A 19,625-nucleotide genomic window follows, 5' to 3' on the forward strand; every position below is an offset into this window, starting at 1 on the left:
CGGGGAAATCTTGAAAAGAAATCAAGCGAAAAACCAGACAACAGACAGATGACCACGAGAGGAGTGGGGAGCAGAGGGGGAAGACTACAGATAGATGGACAGTGGGGGCTGCTCATTCTTGGGTGGCCAATGCGACACTTGGACAAAACTATGCGGACAACAAAGCAGACAGACAGACAGACAATCGGGGAGCGGGCCAGGGGGTTGGGGGGCGTAGAAATATTGCGAAATTGTCGGCAAGTGGCTGTCAAAAACCCACGCATCTGTCGTTGAAACTGCTGCGGCGGAGTGGGAGAGGCCAACGAACTTTCGAGGAAGAACCTCAGAAAACAAAAACGTGCCATCATTTTTCTCAATGAAAATTATTTGAAAATAAGTTGGCACTAGCGACATCTGTTGGTGGTTAGCCGGTACTAGCGGTAAAAGCTTTTCGATGAACTTTTAGCTTTTTGCAGAGCTTTCGGAGGGGAAAATGAAAGCTCGCCTAAAGCCCATTGGAAAAGATTTTCAGCGATGTGGCAGCGCTGTCAGCCAAAAGCTTACTCTCAACAATTTTTAGTGAAGTGGCAACGCTCTGCTAGAGGTGGACCAAAACGTAAACAGAAAAAGGTAAACAAACTATTTGCGGGCATAATATTGTGCTTAAATCAGGGATAACAGGGGTTTGACCAAAAGGAGAGAGAGAGAGAGAGAGCATGGTGTATCTTATGCACGGTCCCCCATTATTTTCTCGTTCTTTTTTTTTTTTGCGCATTCCCTCAGTTTGAACTTGCAAAAACAATAAACAAATAGATAGCACTCTCTGAGAGTTCCTCCACCTTGTACTAATTGCATATACTGCAAATGCGGCTGTTTACCGGACAGTGTGTGCCTCTCTCACGCGCTCTCTCTCTCTCTCCTCCTCTCTCTCTCTTGGTTTTCATGTATGTATATGTGTGCCCCTGCGGACTGCAACATCCGCCACACCAGAGTTTCCGCCACATTCCCTCCCCCAACAAATTGTCAATATTTGAGAGAGTTTTAATTTGTGATAAATAATACCTTCCGTTTGGGATTAACCATCAGAAAACAGTGATCAAATATTTGTCGACCTCAGCACACTCTCCCCTCGAACTCCTCATAACGGCACACTCGACACCCCCATCCATCCCTTCCGTCACAGCCCAGCCCCCACGTCATGTCTCTTTTTTGTTGATTTTGATATAAAGTGGAGCACCAGAAGAAGCAGAAGAAGCAGCAGCGGCAGCGTCCACATAATTTATGGCCAAACACAGATACATACATATAAAAACACATTTGGATTTGGGGTCTCCTCTGCTCCCGCATCTAGGCCCATCTCAAGAGAGTAGTAGTCGCAGTCGTAGTCGTAGTGGATGAATAGTATTTTCCGTTGTGTTATTTATAAACTCTTGGATGTGACAGACGGCACAGGCGAACCATTCAAAAATTGTGCCATGCAGCACAGCCTTCGGTTGGGGCTCCGTTTCCCTTTCCCTTTCCCCCTCTTTGTAGATACCTTTATACCTTCTCTTTCCATCCCATCCCCCTGTGCCGTCACTGGCCGTCCTATTCCCCATTCATGTGTTCCTGTCATGTCTCAACTTTTGACAGTGCCACGGTGCACGTAAAGGGTGTATCGTGCATAGTACAGGGTACGGGCAGTACGAGGTACGGGGTACGATTACGAAGGGCGCTTAGCATATGACGAGTGCTGTGTCAGCGCTTTGAAAAGAGCACAGAAAACAACGGCCGAAGAATAGTAAGTAAAATATGCGAGAAGTCGCAGCAAATAGCCAGAGTCTTGCGCAAGAGGGGGTCAGAGAAACCGTTAAGAGATTAACAGCCATCGAATCTTAAGGTTAGGGATAGAAGAATAGCCCAAGCCCTATGCAAACATGAGAAGAATCAATACAACTCCTAGGAAAAGTGCTATTAAGGAAGTTTCACTTTAGATGTTTTAGGTGAAAAATGGCTTGGAATGGCTGGCCTTTTATAGGTTTTACACCACTGTTTCACTCTACTTTAGACTTGCATAATTCTAGCCGCAATGCCTGCCTCTGGACCTACGCCAACATCCATCCATCCATGCCCCCCGCCGCACCTCTCAACAGATAATCCAATCGACTGGAGTTCATTCCCTTGCGAGTACTCCCTCCCGCAATCCCGCAATCCCTCGGCCACTCAACCACTCAACAGGGAAATCAATAAATCAAGGTGAGCCACGCCCCCGCACTTCAGACACACTGCCATTTATGAATTAAAAACAGAGCCTCTCTATTCATCCACTCATCCACTGCTCCTCCACAGATAAGCAATGCAATCATCAGCAGCAGCAGCAGAAGAGCAGCGGCTGTGGCAGCTCTGGAACTGAGAGCTGTCTGTGGCACGCGGGAAAGGAAGGAAGGCGGAAGCTGGGGTCTCTGCAATTTCAATTTTGTAATCGGCCATAGAAATCAGCAGAGGCCAGGCAAAGGAGGGAGAGCAGAGCTAAGGGAGGAGCAGAAAATGGAGCTGATGCGCGCAGCAGGCCAGAGGAGAGCATAGAAGAGTGTGTGAGAGAGAGGAGCAACGCATCATTGAATTCTTAATCTGGCATTAATACAATTTTATGTATGGAGACTCGATGGAGGATGAAGAGTGAGTGAAGGAGTGAGGGATCAAAGGAGGGGGAATCCCAACAAAATCCGCAACAAAAAAACACACGCCGCCGCCGCCGCCGACGACGACGAGCCTCGGACCATGAAGATGGGACAACGAGACGACAGATTGTGAGCATTGCACTCCGTAGCTCCAGAACTGCATTCACAGGAGGAGGAGGAGGCAGAGGCAGAGGCAGAGGCAGAGGGGAAGGCTCGCTTGGAATGTCGTCGAGCCGTTGTCGCTGACGTTCCTCTCTCCCTCTCCCTGTCTTGTTGGGGGGCTGCATTTGATATGCCTGCTGGTTGACCCATATTGGAATTTGCCTTCAGAGTCTCCGCCAGAGTTGCAGCCACAAAGTAAGCGGCAGAGAGGGGTCGCAGGGGGGAGTAGGCGGCGAGTAAGGCGGCGCTGGGGCGGTGGTATACAAGTCACGATTTGTACGCCGCTTAGAAAAACTTGTAATGAATGTGGGATGCAATGAAATAGAATGGCACGGCGAGGGGGGAGGGAGTGCCAGCCAGGAGGCCACTCCACAATAAAGTCGAGACCTGGAACACACACACACACACACACAGAGAGAGAGAGAGAGAGAGGTCTCGAAGGTGTTTGAACTCGAGCACAAACAAAGTTCAAAAGTTCTTCCTGGGCTCCAAATGAAGCAAGTTTTCAAGAATGACCTGAGAATGCACTTGGGCTCTGTGGCTCTCCAAATTATAAAAGCTGCCAATTATTTTATAACAAAGGAGGGCAGGAGGCAGGAGGTGAAGCACGAAAGGAAGGAAGCAAGTGCATTCCCAAGGAAAGAATGGGAATCCAACAAAAGCTAATCCCGAGGAGTATCCAATGACATCCACAGGTAGACCCTGGGAGACCCTCCGTTAATGAGGTCGGACTTCATTCATGGGGAAAGAAAAAAGCAAAAAAACTCACCTTCATTTTCGCTGCGTCGACGCCTGGGAACACTGTTGTAGTTGTTGTTGTGGTAGTGCTCCATCAGCTCGGACTTCTCTGTGGACTCGTTCTCCTGCTTCTCATCCTCCGTGTGGACCGGGGAGGAGGGGCCCGAGGAGGCGCTGGCCACCGGCGAGCAGGAGGCCGCCGAATTGGTGCTGCCACTGAGGCCGTTGCCGTGTCCTGTGGCTGCCGCGTCCAGGGAGCCCCGCTTGGCCGCCTGCATGATGTAGGCGCTGTTCGAGGCGCTGCTGGTGGGCGACGTGCAGGAGGAGGACGTGGAGCAGTTGGTGGAGAGGTTGGGCGTCTGATCCTCAATCAGATCGATGGACTTCTTGCGCGGCTTCTCGGGCGGAATGGGCGCCGCCTGGGTGTTCTGCTGCTGCTGCTCCTGGAGCAGGGATCTCTGCATGGCCGCCGTCACGGCCGCCGACTTGGCGGGCGGCGGTGGGGGCGAGGGCTCTACAGCGCTCTTTGTGGGCGACGAGCGCACTCGATCCGGATTGAATTTCACCGGACTGACATTCTTTGGCTTCACCGCCGGAATGGGCGGCAGTGGCGGCGACTTCACGGGGCTCCCAATCTTTCCGCTCCGTGGCTTTATCTCCGGCGGCGTCTGATTGGGGGCGTGCCGCATGGGAGGATTCGGACTGGCGTTCGGCGGCTCCATGGCCGGCTTGGCCGTGGCCTTCTCCCCACTGTCCATGATCAGCCCCGTTCCCGGGACCGTGCGTATAATGTCGCACCGGTTCAGATCGCTGTGGGTGCGCGTCGTCTTGGTTTTGGTAAAGTGCGAGGTCCACTTCTTCTGCTTCTCGATGAGCTCCCGCGAGTTGAACTTCCGCTCTGGCTTCTCCGGCTTGTCGGCCCCGGAGCTGGCGAAGAGTGCACTCACTGATCCGCCAGTTGGTGGTGTCGGGGTCACCTCCTCGCCGCCGCTGGTCTTCAGGCGCGAGAGATTGTGCTGCGGATACTTCACCACCGACGTGGGGGGCGTCTGGGAGGATGGCTCCACTATAAACTTGCTGTTGCTCAGCCGCTGCTCTGGCGATCCGTTCTGTGCAGCCACCGAGGCGTTGTTGTTGTTGTGAATGAGTGACACGCCCGAGGGGAAGGGCGTGCGTCGCTTGGGCGGCGACTGCGAGCGATCCGAGGAGCGGGACGATGACCTATCCGATCCGTCGCACAGATTGTCCTCCCGGGAGCCGCTCCGCAGCAGCCTGGAGCTCACATTCGAATTGGACTCGACGCCAAGCTTCTCGAAGAGAGCCCGGGCATTGTTGAATCTCGCCGAATGGGAAGGGGCGCCGCCGCCGGCCGATGCAGCTGCATGCGCGGCTGCCACGGCTGTCAGCTGCTCCACCGGCTGGATCTCGATGGGTTTCCGCTGGAAGATATTCGCGATTTGGCTCACCTTACCCACGGCAGATGGCGCGGGGGCATGGTGCATGGGCTTCTCCATACTGCAGCTGCAACAAAAACCAAGAACGGAAACTATTGATTATATCAGAAAACATGTAGACAGCTTATCTCTATGACTAAACACTGAACTGATAGCAGCCGCGCCCCAAATGATCCGCAAAACTGATCAAATCGGTGCGACTACCTTTTTACGATTATTGTGGTTTGTGTGGTCTCTGGTTTTTGGGGTTTCGTGGGGTTTTGGGGGGTTTTGTGGGTTACCTTTGCCATTTTTATTTTTCTCCCATCGATTTGACAGACACTTTCGCAAAGCACACACAATTTTCACCTTTACTTTTTTGCTCTTTTCTCCCCGGATAGTATCTCGCATAAAACTTTATGATTTTTCCTTTGTTGTGTGTTTATTATTTTTTTCTGCACATCAAACACAATTAATGCTCCCATTGATGGCTGATGGACCCTTCACCTACGGCTCTACGACTGCACGGCTGTGTGCGTTACGTTGTGTGTGAAAGTCTTCGAAAAAGTGAACAAATTAGTTGTTTTATTTGTGCTTTCGGGCCAGCAAAGAGCGGAAGTGTGGGCAGAAAGAGAGAGAGAGATAGAGGAAGAGAGAAGGCATTGCCAGCTGGAGGGGCTTTCTTCAGAGAAACTATGAGAGAGAGAGACAGATGTGGGGTGAGGTGGAATGTCGGTGCGACAGTGAAAGCAACATTTGCAGTGGTATTCGTTTCATCCGCTGATAGGGTAATGCTCAAACTGTTATCGAATTCGGCGGTACGAGTATTGATTTACGCTCGTTGAGCTACGTTGGTTTTTGCAGGTGCCCTACAATCGATAGAAAAGTATTCAGATTGGATTTGATTTTAAACAGCAGTAGAGCGACCTTAGGGCAATAGTACATTTTCGGGAATACAATGTATAACAGTTACAAAGTATAACAGTTACAACGTATAACAGTTACAACATATAACAGTTACAACATATAACAGTTAAAAGCTACAATAGTTACAATGTATAACAGTTACAACTTATAACAGTTGCAAAGTATAACAATTATAATGTATAACAGTTTCAAAGTATAAGAGTTACAATGTATAACAGTTGCAATGTATAACAGTTACAATGTATACCAGCTACAATGTATACCAGTAACAATGTATAATAGTTACAAAGTATAACAGATACAGCATATAACAGTTACACTGTACATCAGTTGCAACGCACTAGAGTTACAAAGTATAACATTTAAAAATTACTAATGTATAACAGTTACAAAGTATAACATTTAAAAATTACTAATGTATAACAGTTACAATGTATAACAGCTGCGATGTATCACAGTTACAATGTATAGCAGTTGGAATGCACAACCCTTGACACGTATAACAGCTGCCATGTATAACAGTCATACAGTAGGACAGAAATATATCGGAACCGTTATTTGTCTCGACATCAACATTCAACGAACAGTTTACCCCCGAATCCTGCGTGTGGCACGGCCTGCTCGTAGCACAGATGATAGGGTAGGGATGGTGGGCGCCCCAGGATAGACAGCCACCATCCCGGTACCAATTTGAAGGAATACTAGACGGGCATTCGATCCGCCTTGGTGGGGGGCAAGGTGTATCCACAGTATGAAGACATATGTATGCGTATACTCGCAGTACAGTAGTAGCTCTGCGCTCTATGCCGAGTGTTGCACTAATCAATTGAATCATTAGAGCTGTATATTTAGCTCAAGTGATTATGAATCTCCGCACAAAGAGAGCCCCCGCACAGAAATAGCTCCCCCACAATATTTCCATATATTCGTTCCATGTATAAGGTTTTGTATTTGCGATGTGTCAGCGGGGAGCGGAAAAAGCGCAGTCTGTGGCGGAACAGAGAGAAGTATCTACCGAACTTATCGCAATGTCAATAAGAGGTATACGGCCGAGCACCAGACCAACTCGAAGAGGTAAACAAATGCCCCGATAGTGCGAGTATATGTACAACCCCATGGAATGGGGAGTACCTGTTTGCTCAAAATTAGTGAAAGAGAAAGAGGGGGGAGCGGCGAGCGGGGAGCGGCGAGACAAAGGTCGGAATGCGACAGACTATGGCGGGGCCATCCGAAAAGCCGCTGTATGTATGACAGTTTGCAGAGTGAAAAGATCAACCTCTTGTATGACAGTTTGCAAAGTCGAAAGGGCACGAGACACGTCTGACAAATAGATGTGGATGAGGTGGAGGGGGACGGGGACGGGTCAGAAGTCAAAACAAAGCACGAGATACTGCTACGCTTAGGGGGGAAAACCTCCAATCTAATCTAATCTAATCCATTCCATGCACAATGCACAAAGCACAAAGCAATTCATGTGACCGTGAATAGGGAGATACTGCCGGAGATAAAGATTAAGGCGAGATAAAAGAGCGGGAGATGGAGATTAAAATGAGACAAAATTAGCCGGTGATCTGGTTGCTTTCGTTATCCAAGAACCACTCGCATCATCGTCCAGGGGCAGAGTTGCGCGATAGATATACGTCCGTACGTACGATTCTATAGTACGTATTATAGTGTGTCACGGGGGACAAATGGCAGCGTAAAAGCATCGCTTAAAATATCACGTATGCGCCCCTGGGGCGGGGAGGGCACCGCAATGTTGCAAGCGTTCCACAGTACTCGTGAATATTTGAAGAGTTGGCAGATTTATTTGTCTGCCTCGCAGATATTGATTTAATGACACGTTTATCCGACTGTCCGCCCATTCGGCCCCTCATTACGAATTGATGCCGCACAAAATGGACAGCCAACGGCCGGGGGACGGCGAGAGCAAGGACATGTGAGTGAATGGACAGCTCTGTTCAAGTGCACAGTCCTTATAGTCCGTATAGCTTTTGTGTGGCTCGGGGCTCGGTTGTCCGCTTTGCCCGAGTATTAATAGTACCATGAGTATCCCATGAGTCCTTTGTCCTTGGCTCTCTCTCTCTCTCTATCTCTCTCCCTCTTTCTCTGTCTGTCTCTGGGGGTTTATTCAATTTAATGGTTCGTGGAGATTGTATTTTCAAGTGGTTAAATGACGTTTATTATCGTTATTGCGGAATAATTGTTTATTATTGGGATACAGAATTCCTTGTGGAATACTTTCAAAATATTGATTTTATACGTTCTCCCTGCAGTTCCCGACGAACCATTCCCCGATGGATACAGTTTCCGATTACAATGATACGCTTCCAACTGTTATACGTTGCATATGTTGTATGTCGTGACTGTTGTGTGTGGAATTTCTACTGGTATGCAGATTGTGGCTGTTATACTCGATAAGTGATATGCATTGCACCAGTTATACAAGTTGTAACAACTGTTATACATTGTAATGGTTGCCCATGACTAGTACATTCCATTCAGAGTGGGACGTAAGATCACGTAAAGGTGACCAAGATAGTTCTTCCGTTATAACAGTTTCCCATGCAGTAGTTGTCCGTATAACAGTTTCCTTTAGGCACAAATTGAACACAATTCTCCACTGACCATTGTCTTCCCTGCAATTTGCAATCTTAACAGCTGTATAACAGTTATAATTATCATTAGCATTGAGCCCGGATTCCGACACCCCCCCATCAAATGGGGCTATAATCTCCGCACACTAAATGGCCCCGATCATAACGATAACGATGACGATAACGATCATCATTAGCGCCTTGCAAATGACAACAAAAACTAGTTTACAGTGTCTCTAATTTTTGCATAAATGTTAATTGCACAATCGACGGGGCAGCGCAGGCCCCAGTGGAGGAGGAACCAATGTTAAATTGCTCTCGTTAGCAGTAGAGGCACCATGCACCGTGCACCGTGCCCCATGCCCCCGTGCAACACGTGCAGCGGAGGCGACACACGATCCACCAGCAGGGGGAGGAGGAGGAGGAGGCAAGCAAAGCAACGCCATGTGTGTTATAATTGCGTCAACATTCAGTCTCTCTTGAGCGTGAAACGCGAAAACAATGTCAACAATGATATGATGGCCCCATTGTAAATGGCATTGAGAGAGGGCCAGCGAGGAGAGTAGAGGCGCGGAGAGGGGTGGGGAGTGGAGTGGAGAGCACAAAAGATTGGTAGCAATTAGAGAACGTAGCCGCCTACCTGCCCGGTCTATTCAGCCAACGAAGTGCTGTTAATGCTGTGAAAAGAAGGCCCCCCCCTCTGGGAGGTCTAATAGTTTCCCATGAAATGAAATGAAGCCAAGAAAAAAAAGCTTAGGCGCCAGGAAAACTGATTTCTTAATGAAGATATGGCATAAGTGGAAGCTCCCCTGATGAGCAGAGAACACAATGTTGTGGCGGGGTCAACTTCCTTCTACCAAGGGCTTCTGTTTCTGCTTTCAAGATCAAAGATAATGCCACGCTCCGCAATGGAACAAGGAGACGCCTTTCAGGCCTCCGAACTATAGAGAAACTTTTGAGGCGCCCCGATCATCCCTTACCAGCGAAAGGGGGTTATCACGCACACAACATGTATTTGGTTTTCATACTACTGTCGGGATTCTCCTTTGCCGAGCAAGCTCGTGCCCACCGCTCTTTTAGATAAACACTTGAGACCTCCAATTACCAATCTCTGGCCTCCAATTCTCTGTGGCAGACATTTCAGGCCTCCCTTCTAATCTCGAGAGCAAAACCTTGGACTCCAAAAGATCTCCCACTCTCTCTCTAGCTCTCTCGCTCTCTAAAAGGCAGCTCTTTTAGTGGTTATTTTAGTTGATATTTTTATGAAGTCTTGTAACATTTATTTCTTTTATTTACAATCTCAAAACCTGCCTTTGGAGCCAGGGTCGTGACAACTGTCGTGACAGACACAGACACAGGCACTGGCACTGGCACTGGCACCACCTTTTCGCCTTTCCGCGTAGGCCCCAAACCCCCAACATTCACTTATTGTCTGGTCTGTGGCTGCCACAATTCAAGATGTATGTTTTGATACGAATACGAAAACAAGTTGTCGTTTGTTCTCGAATGTAGTTCTTGGGGTTTGTTTCTGTGGTTCGTTCCCCTCCTCCGCTCCTTCGCTCCGCCTCTCTGCCTCGTTGGGGTTCTTTCTTGTTACGACAAATTATGCCAATTAAACGGTGGGAAAACAAGTTGGCAAAAGAGTCGGTCTGCACACGCGTCTAGCCCCCGCTCGAGTGGGTCGTAGACCAAGCCGTGGGGAGACTTGAATCTGGATCTGGATCTGGATCTGAATCGGAGTTGGGGTTGGGGTCTCTTTTGGCCGCAGTCTGCAGGCGAGTCTTCAAAGTGTCGCTGCCTGCGACGCCTCCAGAGGCGCTCCCAATCGAGAGATGCGGCGCTGCTGGGGCATATTTGGTGCCTGCATCCATCGATCGCACACAACAATCCATTTGCATAATCGAATTGATTGACTTTTATAAGCCTGACAAATGAGCCTTGCCGCCGCCACATGGCACGCCACATGCCACATGCCACATGCGGGACGGGACACAGTGCCCGTGCATGTGTCTGTGTGTGTGTGTGTGTGTGAATCAGTGGCTTGGAATGAGAGCAGCGCCACGAGCCGCCGCACAGACTATTTTTAGATCCAGGATGGAGGTTTGCCACTCTCGAATGATGCCGATATTTGCATATATCTCCTCCATCAGGTAGCAACAACCAAAAAATGGTTCAGAAAGAAGCAGAAAGAAGCACTGATGATGCTTTTTGGAGTGCCGAATAGTCTGTGTGTCTTTCCATCGAGTATCTACATGGAATTCTTGAAGGATGAATCGAGGGGCACACTCCTTGGGCCTCGAAAACCTTCGATCCAACTTCTTTGAGTGCTATTCGATGGAAAGATGCAACGACAACATCATCAAGGTCTTCAACATGCCCTCGTATCCTCTGGGCTCGGGTCGTGGCTGTAGGATGTCTCCCCAGCGGTTCAGTGGTTCAGCGGCTCATTAGTTCTGAAAATTGAAGGTCGAAGGTCCTGGTCTTCACGGAGAAGCCCCAGAAAATGTTTCCACCAGATGGTTCTCCTATTTTAAGATTCCAGCGATTACGTACATCATTTTTGTGGCAACCCTCGCGACTCCCTGCTCATAAAACCCAAAACACATGGCGCCGCGATGGGAGAGGCTCCTCGACGACCCTTCAGGGCTAGTCGTGTGCTGCTGCTGCTCCTGCCGGCTCCTCCTGTGTTTGCTCTATCCCCCGAATGGGTCTCGTGTGCGCATAATTAAGGAGCAGCCCCCTAGGATGAGGCCGGGAGCCACCACAGCACTTTCCCATCTCTGGCTGCTTATCCTCCGCTCAGCCACCGTCCGCGTTTTCGGGGCCAAAAGGATTTGCCGTGTGTGCGCCTGGTTTTATGGCCCAAATGGGAGAGATGGAGATGGGCATGGGCACTGGCATGGGCACCTACTAAAACACCATTTGTGCGGTAATGTTTCCACGAGTTTCCACGAAATAGCTATGGAAATGTGACTCCTTTTTCCAAGATTAAAGATGGCAATGTTAGAGAATGAAAATCTGCTACCCAAGTAAATTTGAAGAGTACTTTTCGAGGGGCTTTCCCCCTCCAGAGGTTAACTCGCTTTTTGATCCGCACCGAACTCACCTTTTGTTTGTGCAACTCTGGGATGTTCCTTTGTGTGTCCTTGGCTTTGCGCTCCTTCGCCTCCTGTCTGTGTATCGCTCTCTCTCTCTATTGTTGTGTTATTTAAACCTGGCCAACACCTAGAGGCAGTCTAGAGGCAGACTCCTCTCCACACATTTGTCATTGTTTTCGAGGTGTTTGATATTCGAAGCTGCCTCCCAGATCCAGCTCCTCCTACTCCTCGTTCGGCACTTCCTTCCACTTGTGTGTTCGCTGTGTGTGGACGCTGTTGCTGCTTCTGTGGATGTTGTGGATACTGTGGATACTGTTGTCAGCCCCCAATCAACCCACCGCTGGCCTCATCCGTGTCAGCATTTCTGTGTTTGTGTTTTTTCTCCGCTGTTTTTGCGCAAGATGAAAATGCAAATTTCTGCAAAAGAAACCAAAAGAGAAAAAAAAGGTGAGCGCCTGCAGTAAACAGAAATGCAAAGAAAAAAAAAAACCTGAGCTCTACGACGTTTTGGGGTTCAGTGAACCGTGGAGCCGCCTCCCGCCTCCCGCCTACCGCCTACCGCCCAGAGGGAGCTACTATTCCGCCAAAAGAATTGCCACACATTTCGCAGAGCCCTGGGGCGCTCCGAAGGGTAAAATGTTGCAAACGGAAGCAATTAATTTCATTTGCAACAACAGTGCCGGTGGCCAGCAGCGGCAGAGCCGAAGCCTAATCGAGTGTAGCCCCGGCGGCAGAGAGAAAGTCTTTTTCCCCCCAAAAAAAACACACAAAAAATAGTCAAAATTGATAATCAAAGAGCGTACGAGGGGTTACAGTAGCCCCGCGGGGCATTGCCATCATCATCAAAAGCATAATCATCATTTGCAAGGTGTGCTATTAAGACAAGGTGGTAATCAAAAGTGTCGCGTCACTTTCAGTAGCTCTTTCCCTCTGCCTCCCTGCCTGCCGGCCTCCCTGCCTCTTATTATCACTCTCTCCCTCGATCGGGTCTTTCCTTCTTTCTCTCTCCCATGAACAATCCGTTCAACGCATTGTAATTGTCTAATTTATTTGTTGTTCCAACAATTTCTCCCGTTTCACAGTGCGTGAGAAATGCGTGCGTTCATCCAAAACAAAAATGTACAAAATTTCAACGGGGAATTGGAGCTAAAGCCGCTTCAAGTGACTCTCCTTGGGGCAGGTCGTGGGGCAAGCAGCTTAGTCCGGAAAAGAATACATGTGTGTGGCAAGAGAAAGTCGAGTGTACAATCACTTAACATTGATTGAAGAAGATTACGTACGAGTATGCCATTATCTTGCAGTTTATTCAGAGATTCGAGCAGCAAATGATCACAAATTTCTGCAAATTTGCAGCCCGAGATTCGCACTCGCACCTTTGGGCGACTGGTAACAGTCCATAGCAACTGATTTGTTGAATATTTCAACTCTTTTTCGAACATAGCCCTATGTGCCCTTAATCTTTCCCCTATTCCTTATGACAGCTGCTCTACAAGGAATAGGAATCTCACTTACAGCTCCCCTAACCTGACTTGTTCTTTTATAACCTCACTTTCCCATAGGTTTTCTACAAAACACCTTTTCAACCGAATTCATACAAGTTTTTTAGCACAATATTCGATCTAGTAAACACTGTCACAACTCTCCCCGACTATTGTTGGATAGAAACAAATAAATTCACTTTTAACACAATTTTGAGATGGGAAACAGGATGGGCAAAAGTCCGGACACGCTGGCACTCGATACGGAAACGAAACAAACCGAACTGATGATCATGAACGCCATGACGTCGTTCTGCCTGAAGGAGTGCACGCCGAGCCATCACGAGTCGCACTTCAGCTCCTTGGAGGAGTGCTCCCTGGCCTGCAAGAACATATTCCTCGAGCTGCTGACGGACTTCAATCAAAGCGAGTGCCAGTGCCCGTGCAAGTGCCATGGCTCGGAGCCAACCCCACTGGAAGGCCAGACAAATTCAAGCAATTGATGAAGCAACTTGTAAACAAGTAAACTTATTTTTTAGCCCTAATTCTTCCACATTCCTAATTCCCAAGTCTTCTACATAGAAAAGTACTTCCCAGACATCAGTCGAAATTACTGCAAATGCAAGGGCCAAGGGAATGGTGACAAAATTATGGAAACAAGGGCAAGATTAATGCATTTGTGGAATCATGAAAAAGTTTTAATAATAAATACCCAAATTATGATGAAATTTTAATTATTATACCAGCTCTTTCTTTTTAAACCCTACTTTTACTCCCATAACCTCACTATTTCTTTTTGTAACCTCACTTTTTCTTTTCTAACCCCACTTTTGAATAGATTTTTCTTCAAAAAGCAAAGTTCTTCATTCGAATTTGTACCTTCTGTTTAATTTATCCACAAACTTAAGCTCCAAAAAGTTTCCAGTTTACAAATATCCAAGGAAGAGATGATCTAAAAATACTTCTTTCAGGGATCATATGCTATTACATAATTTCCTGCAACAAAAAGAGAAGGACCTTGCGACATACCGATAATTCCAGGGAATGTCTGCTCTAACGAGTCCCCAAGAACAGAAACAAGGTCACATGATTTGGCCTCACAAGCCCATAATCAGAGAGTCCCCGATGCCCCATTCCAGTGTATAATTATAGAAATTGCTGGTCTTGCTTGACATTTGCATTGCATAAACTAGATGTCAGATGAAAGTGCCAATAAATTGGCATTAGAATCGGCTTGTTTGCTGGAGCTCGAGCTCGAGCTCGGGCTGGAGCTGAAGGCTTCCTCCTGTCAATCGAGCCACTCAATTATAATCAATCAGATTTCTCATATCATTAGCCTGCTGCTGGCTGGGGCTTATTGCCTTGTCCCCCCTACCCCCTCCCCAAAGGCCTCCCAACGAAGAGATCGAGACTCGGCTCGGCTCTTAACGGTTTGCCGTCGGCTTGGGCCATGTGCCAATCGATGATGCTTCAGTGGTGTGCAAATATCTCTAATTATCATATCATATTGGATGTGACAACGTTCAATCCCAACTCGGGCTTTCGATGGGATTTCTGCAGCATCTTTTGCCTTCGTTTTTCCGTTGAAGGCCGCACTCTTTGCAGATTTTGATCGGGGTTTTTCTATGTTTTCGTGTGTTTTTGGCCCTGTTTTCGTTCTTACTTTATTGCCTGCCTCTGCTGGGGCTGCTTTTTATGGGTATGGAAAAAACGAAGAAGAAGCAAACTACTTTTTCATGACCTTTTATGGGGGCAGAAACACCAGCAGCGGCAAGAAGCCGCGGCCCAAACTCCGAGACATTTCATGCCATGTAATGTCTGGAATTGGATTGGTTCTTGCTTCGTTTAGAGGTTGTTTCTCCAAAGAGAAGTTCCAGTTCCAGTCCCAGTCCCAGAGAGAGAGAGAGGCTGTTGTCTTGCCTTATTTAGAGCCCCGCTAGGTGGGATGTCTGGACCATGGACCAATAAAATGTCTGTGTGTGTGTGGGGCGGCCAAGGCAGTGGGAAAATATTCTTGGCTTTATTTTTGATTCAAGAGTAAACTAGTAAAGTTTTTGCTTGTTTCTTTGATGAGCGAATATTAAAGATTAGAGTGCTAAAGGTGCTAAAGTTGGACCGAAGACCAAAGACCTCCTTCACAGCAGGAGAAAGCCCCAGTCTGAGAAAAAGTCGTGTACTTTCTTAAGATATTTTGTATGTTAAATATTATGTTGTTTTATCCCCACTTCATTAAGCGATTTGCGGCTTAAATCAAAGCCACATGCCACACTTTTGCGTGCCACAAGAAGCAGTAAGCCATGGGAAAAAACGTTTGTAATTTGAACGAAAAAATCATCAAATCAGTGGAGCATGCAAGTGTTATACTAAACGGCATACGCCTTCAATTTTAATTGCCCGAATGGAGTGCAGTGGAGTGGAATGGAGGCCCCAGCCACAGCCCCAGTCCCCAGGCCCAGCCCCAGTCCCAGTCGTCATGGGATAATGGATAATTATGGCCAACAAGTGGATAATCTTGCAATAATAATTACAATTAAAATTACAAATACGCTTGGAATGGGGAATAAAGAATGGCATGGGGGGAAAAGGGGGAAGGGGGGAATGGGGGAATGGGAATTGGCATGAAATTCCAATTAAAGTAATTGAAGAAAATCCCGTAAGAAATGTGTGGCCATAATTTATAGATACATACGATACGATACGATACGATATATTAGAACCATTCAGGGAATACTATTTTATGGGGCAATACCATCTATATTTGTTCCTAAAGAGTTCCTCCTCTCTCTCTCTCTCTTTCATTATTTATTGTCTTGGCGGAAAATTGCATTTTCCAAGGTCTCGTCTTGGCTTAGCTGTGGGGAAAGTGAGGGGGGGCAGCAACTGTTGCAAAATGAATGCCCGCAAGGAGGAGCAGCAGCAGCAGCAAGGAGTGGCAGAGATGTCTGCTGCATGCCCCACGTTGCATGTCAATTTTAATTGCACATTCAAGGCTGCTGCTGACAAATTGATTCCGATTCCGATGCCGATTCCGCTGCCGGTAGTCCGGGGGCACGAGGTCCGTCCAGTGATAAGATATAGCATTTATAAACCCCCATATTTGTGCTTATAATATTATACGAGTATATTATTGATTATGATGGATTCAATCGGTGCGGTCTTATCATTAGAGATAACTCTACAGCAAAATATTCAAAGCCAAAGCAAGTTTTTTCTTCTTCTTTTTGTTTGCGCCACAAAAAGTGGCCACAGATCCGCAAAGAGCGAAAGACGGGACAGGGTTAACCAGTTTTCTCAGAAAGAAAAGTGGGGGCCGCCGGGCAAGGGGGGGCGAGGCGAGGCGAGGCGAGAGCGGAGCTGAATGAAATGTTGCACATTGCACAAATATTGACCATAATAAATAAATGGTCTTCAAATGCCACTTGCACTCGGCATGGACTCCATTTCCATCTTGTCTCGGCTTCCACCTCTTTCTCTCTCCATCTCCCCAGCGCCCCATCTGGCTGTTCCACCTCTCCTTTGCCCCATCTACCCCCCGCTTCTGCCACCGCTCTCTCGTCTGGATGGATGGATGGATTGTGGCAATGAACTTGACATTAATAGGGCTTCCTCCAACTGCTGCCTAGCGTGACTCTGTTACCTCTCTTTTGCACTCCTCCTAGACGGTGTTTCTTTTGCATCGAAACCATTTTCTCATGCCCCTTCGCAGGCATAGACGCGGGGCGACACAGCTCAATCTTCCGAGTGCGAGTGCGAATGCGAATCATGGCGAAAGGCATGATTCCACAGAAAGATGCAACATCCCAGAGAAAGAATAAACAACAGCAAGAGACTGCATCCTACAGAGAGAGAGCGAGAGAGGGAGAGAGAGAGAGCGAACCATAAAACAAAACAAAAAACGCAAAAGGCAATGGCCCCCGTAGATGGCCGGTGCATGGAGTTTTCCTCCCCATGGAAAATCAAAGCCACAGGCAAGGCGGAACTCCTGTCGCAAGCCAACTTTTCCAACGGTCCTAGGTCCGGGTTCCATGGGCTCGCGCCGGCAATAAGTGACACTGAAAGTGGCAGGAAATCAAACGAAAATGTCAACTGAAAATTGAATCAACTTTGTGGCAGACGCAGCGACAGACAGCCCGACAATACAGGAAACAGAGGCCCGAAAGGCAGCTCCGGGCCAACAGCAGAACAGCCCCAAAGGCCACAGAAGGCGGCCCCAACAATAGCTCGAGATGAAACATGGGAGGAAACAGATTCAAACGACGGATTCTCTCGGAGTCCCGAAACCCCACTCGGATATCACGTCGGCCCCACGGCAGGATAGACAGAGCCTTCTGCCTCCGGTACAGTACGTCCCCAAAAAGTTAATAACCGACAGCAAAAAAGGGTCTGCAAAAAGGATTACAGCCGCAAAAGCGCGGGTCCCTCCACAAAACGAAAAAAAGTGGCGAAACATCATTTTTTTTGGGTTAAATGAAACGACCAGAAAAACCGCAATAAAAGTATAAACAAGTGTTTTGATTGCTAAATTTAATCTTTGAGAAACAAAAAGAAAAACAGAGGAAAAGAAATACAAAATAAAACAGAAATTAAAATGCCATAAAATAAAACAACAACAAAATACAGGCAATGAAAAATGTGGAAGAGGCATGACCGAAAGTCTTGACACTGCGATGATACCCATTATCCCCTGCCCTTCCCCTTCCCTTCCCCGCCGCTTGCCAAGGGCCAGTCCGTTCCGTTCCATTCCGTTCCGTGCTCCACCTCGACCTCCGTGACGTTTGTGACAAATGACGACAAATGCGTGGCAGACATTTGGTCGCCACAAAGAGGTAAAAGGGGGGGGCCTGTCCCCTTCTTGCCACAGATGAAAGCGAAATGAAGAAAATAAGAAACAAAGATTCCACTCCACTCCCCCCCGCACCGCGCACTCTCCCCCCTCTCCGCACAAGTGAGAGCGTGACAAAAGAAAACTAAATAAATAATTTCAAAAACAAAAACAAACACAAAAACCCGTTCAATTAAAGCGTGGCGGTATGGAATTTAACGCATTTTGTCCAAATTGTTCGAAACGAGAGAAAAAACCCCCCACAAATTGTCATTCGCGTTTTTTCTCCTTGAATTTTCGTTTCAGGTGTTGCGCTTCTTTTTCGGAATATTTCTTAATCTGCGGCGAATGCAACATTTTTGTAGTTTCCTATGGAGATCGAGTGCTGTGGTGTTGCACGTGTGTGAGAGATAGCAAAATAGCAGTAGATAGATAGCTCTTCCAATGAACACTGGGGCTCTGCTTCAATGCGGAACAGGCAGTCGATTTGGCTAATGGAAGTGGTGGTGCCCCCTGAAGTGCCTTCTTATCAGAGCTGTTGTAAACAAGACTTTGATAGGGAAGGTCGCCAGAGACAAAGAGCACTGCCATGTCCCGTGGCAAGAACAAAATACACGCCGTGACTGAAAAAGGGAACCAATTTAAACGTTCTTCCTTATACCAATCCCTTGGGCTATCATTGGCTTACAAAATACTCATCATATTTACAGATGGATTCCCCCACCCCTCCCCCGTGCACAAATCGGTAATCGCTTTTCGTTCAAGCGTCTCCATTTACACGAGACTTTAAACCATTTTAGCCCCCAATCCACCGCACACACGAGTAGAAGCCCCATCTAAGTGGAGACTATCCCCCCGCCCCCCTCCACCACCCGCTCCCTCCCTAGCCCATATCAAAGTTCAACATTTGTGCGACTTTGAACTTTTAAGGCTTTTACCTTTTGGAATATTTCATAAAAGTATCCCAGAGTGTCGGTGCAGGGGTGCAGGGGTGCAGTGGTGCAGGGGGAGGAAGTTTTCTTTTTCCATTTGCCTGCCTTCTGCATTTCAGCCATATTTTCTCTCAGCCCCCTTCCCTTGGGGGAAAACCAATCCAACAAATCCGCTTAGAGTCTTTCAATTGCAGGGCGGAGTCGTCTCCCATTCGTCTGCCCGTCCCCCACCCCCCCTCCGGTCAAGAGTCAAGTGCAGTCGCAACATTTAAGAGAAACGCAAAAAGCAAAAACGTTGCTGGATTTCCCAAGCTTCCACATACAATACACACTCCAATCCACTCCGCTCCACCCTACCCTTTTGCCCTGCCCCCCTGTTCGAAATTGCACTGGAAACGGCAGCATTTTCCTCACTTATGCAATTCTCGTGATAGTCACGATGTCTAGAACTGAACTTGGAACAAAAGTTGGAACTTGGATTCTCCTCTACGCCACTCTCCTCTCCGCACCGCACCCCTGAGTTCCCTCTTATCAGCACCAATTATAAATCAATTTATGCATTATACGAGTATTAATCACTATCTCTCCCTGTCCCTCTCCCTCTCGCTCTCGCGCGCGACAGACATGTGATTCGATGGCATTGCCTTATCAAAGTTCTAATTCAATTCATCTTTATTCTTCCCTTCATTGATTGCTTTTTACATCCATTAGTCCACCATCATTTAATCTCGTTTTAGTTTTAGTTTTAGTTTTAGTTTTGGTTTCATTTTGTTCGTCTCTCTCTATTGTTTTGCACTTG

The 19,625-nt window shown here is 47.6% G+C and overlaps 1 protein-coding gene across 22 annotated transcripts in view; it reads right to left on the reverse strand.

Moving 5' to 3' along the window:
• Spn (protein phosphatase 1 regulatory subunit spinophilin) overlaps positions 1 to 19,625 on the reverse strand; it is a 60,561-nt gene that overhangs the window by 33,093 nt on the left and 7,843 nt on the right. For 21 of the 22 annotated variants that reach the window (XM_015187961.2, XM_015187970.2, XM_015187956.2 and 18 more), the window contains exons 2-3: positions 11,603 to 12,011; positions 3,571 to 5,060 (exon numbers count right to left, since the gene is read on the reverse strand). In XM_015187961.2, coding sequence (XP_015043447.2) covers positions 3,571 to 5,053 — 1,483 coding nt within the window. In that variant the 5' untranslated portion in view covers positions 5,054 to 5,060; positions 11,603 to 12,011. Of the gene's footprint in view, positions 1 to 3,570; positions 5,061 to 5,274; positions 5,463 to 11,602; positions 12,012 to 19,625 lie in introns of those variants that run through there. The other variant, XM_015187962.2, reaches the window with a different exon arrangement.

The sequence above is a fragment of the Drosophila pseudoobscura genome, chromosome X (genome assembly GCF_009870125.1).
Source record: "Drosophila pseudoobscura strain MV-25-SWS-2005 chromosome X, UCI_Dpse_MV25, whole genome shotgun sequence".
Taxonomy (NCBI): Eukaryota; Metazoa; Arthropoda; class Insecta; order Diptera; family Drosophilidae; genus Drosophila; species Drosophila pseudoobscura.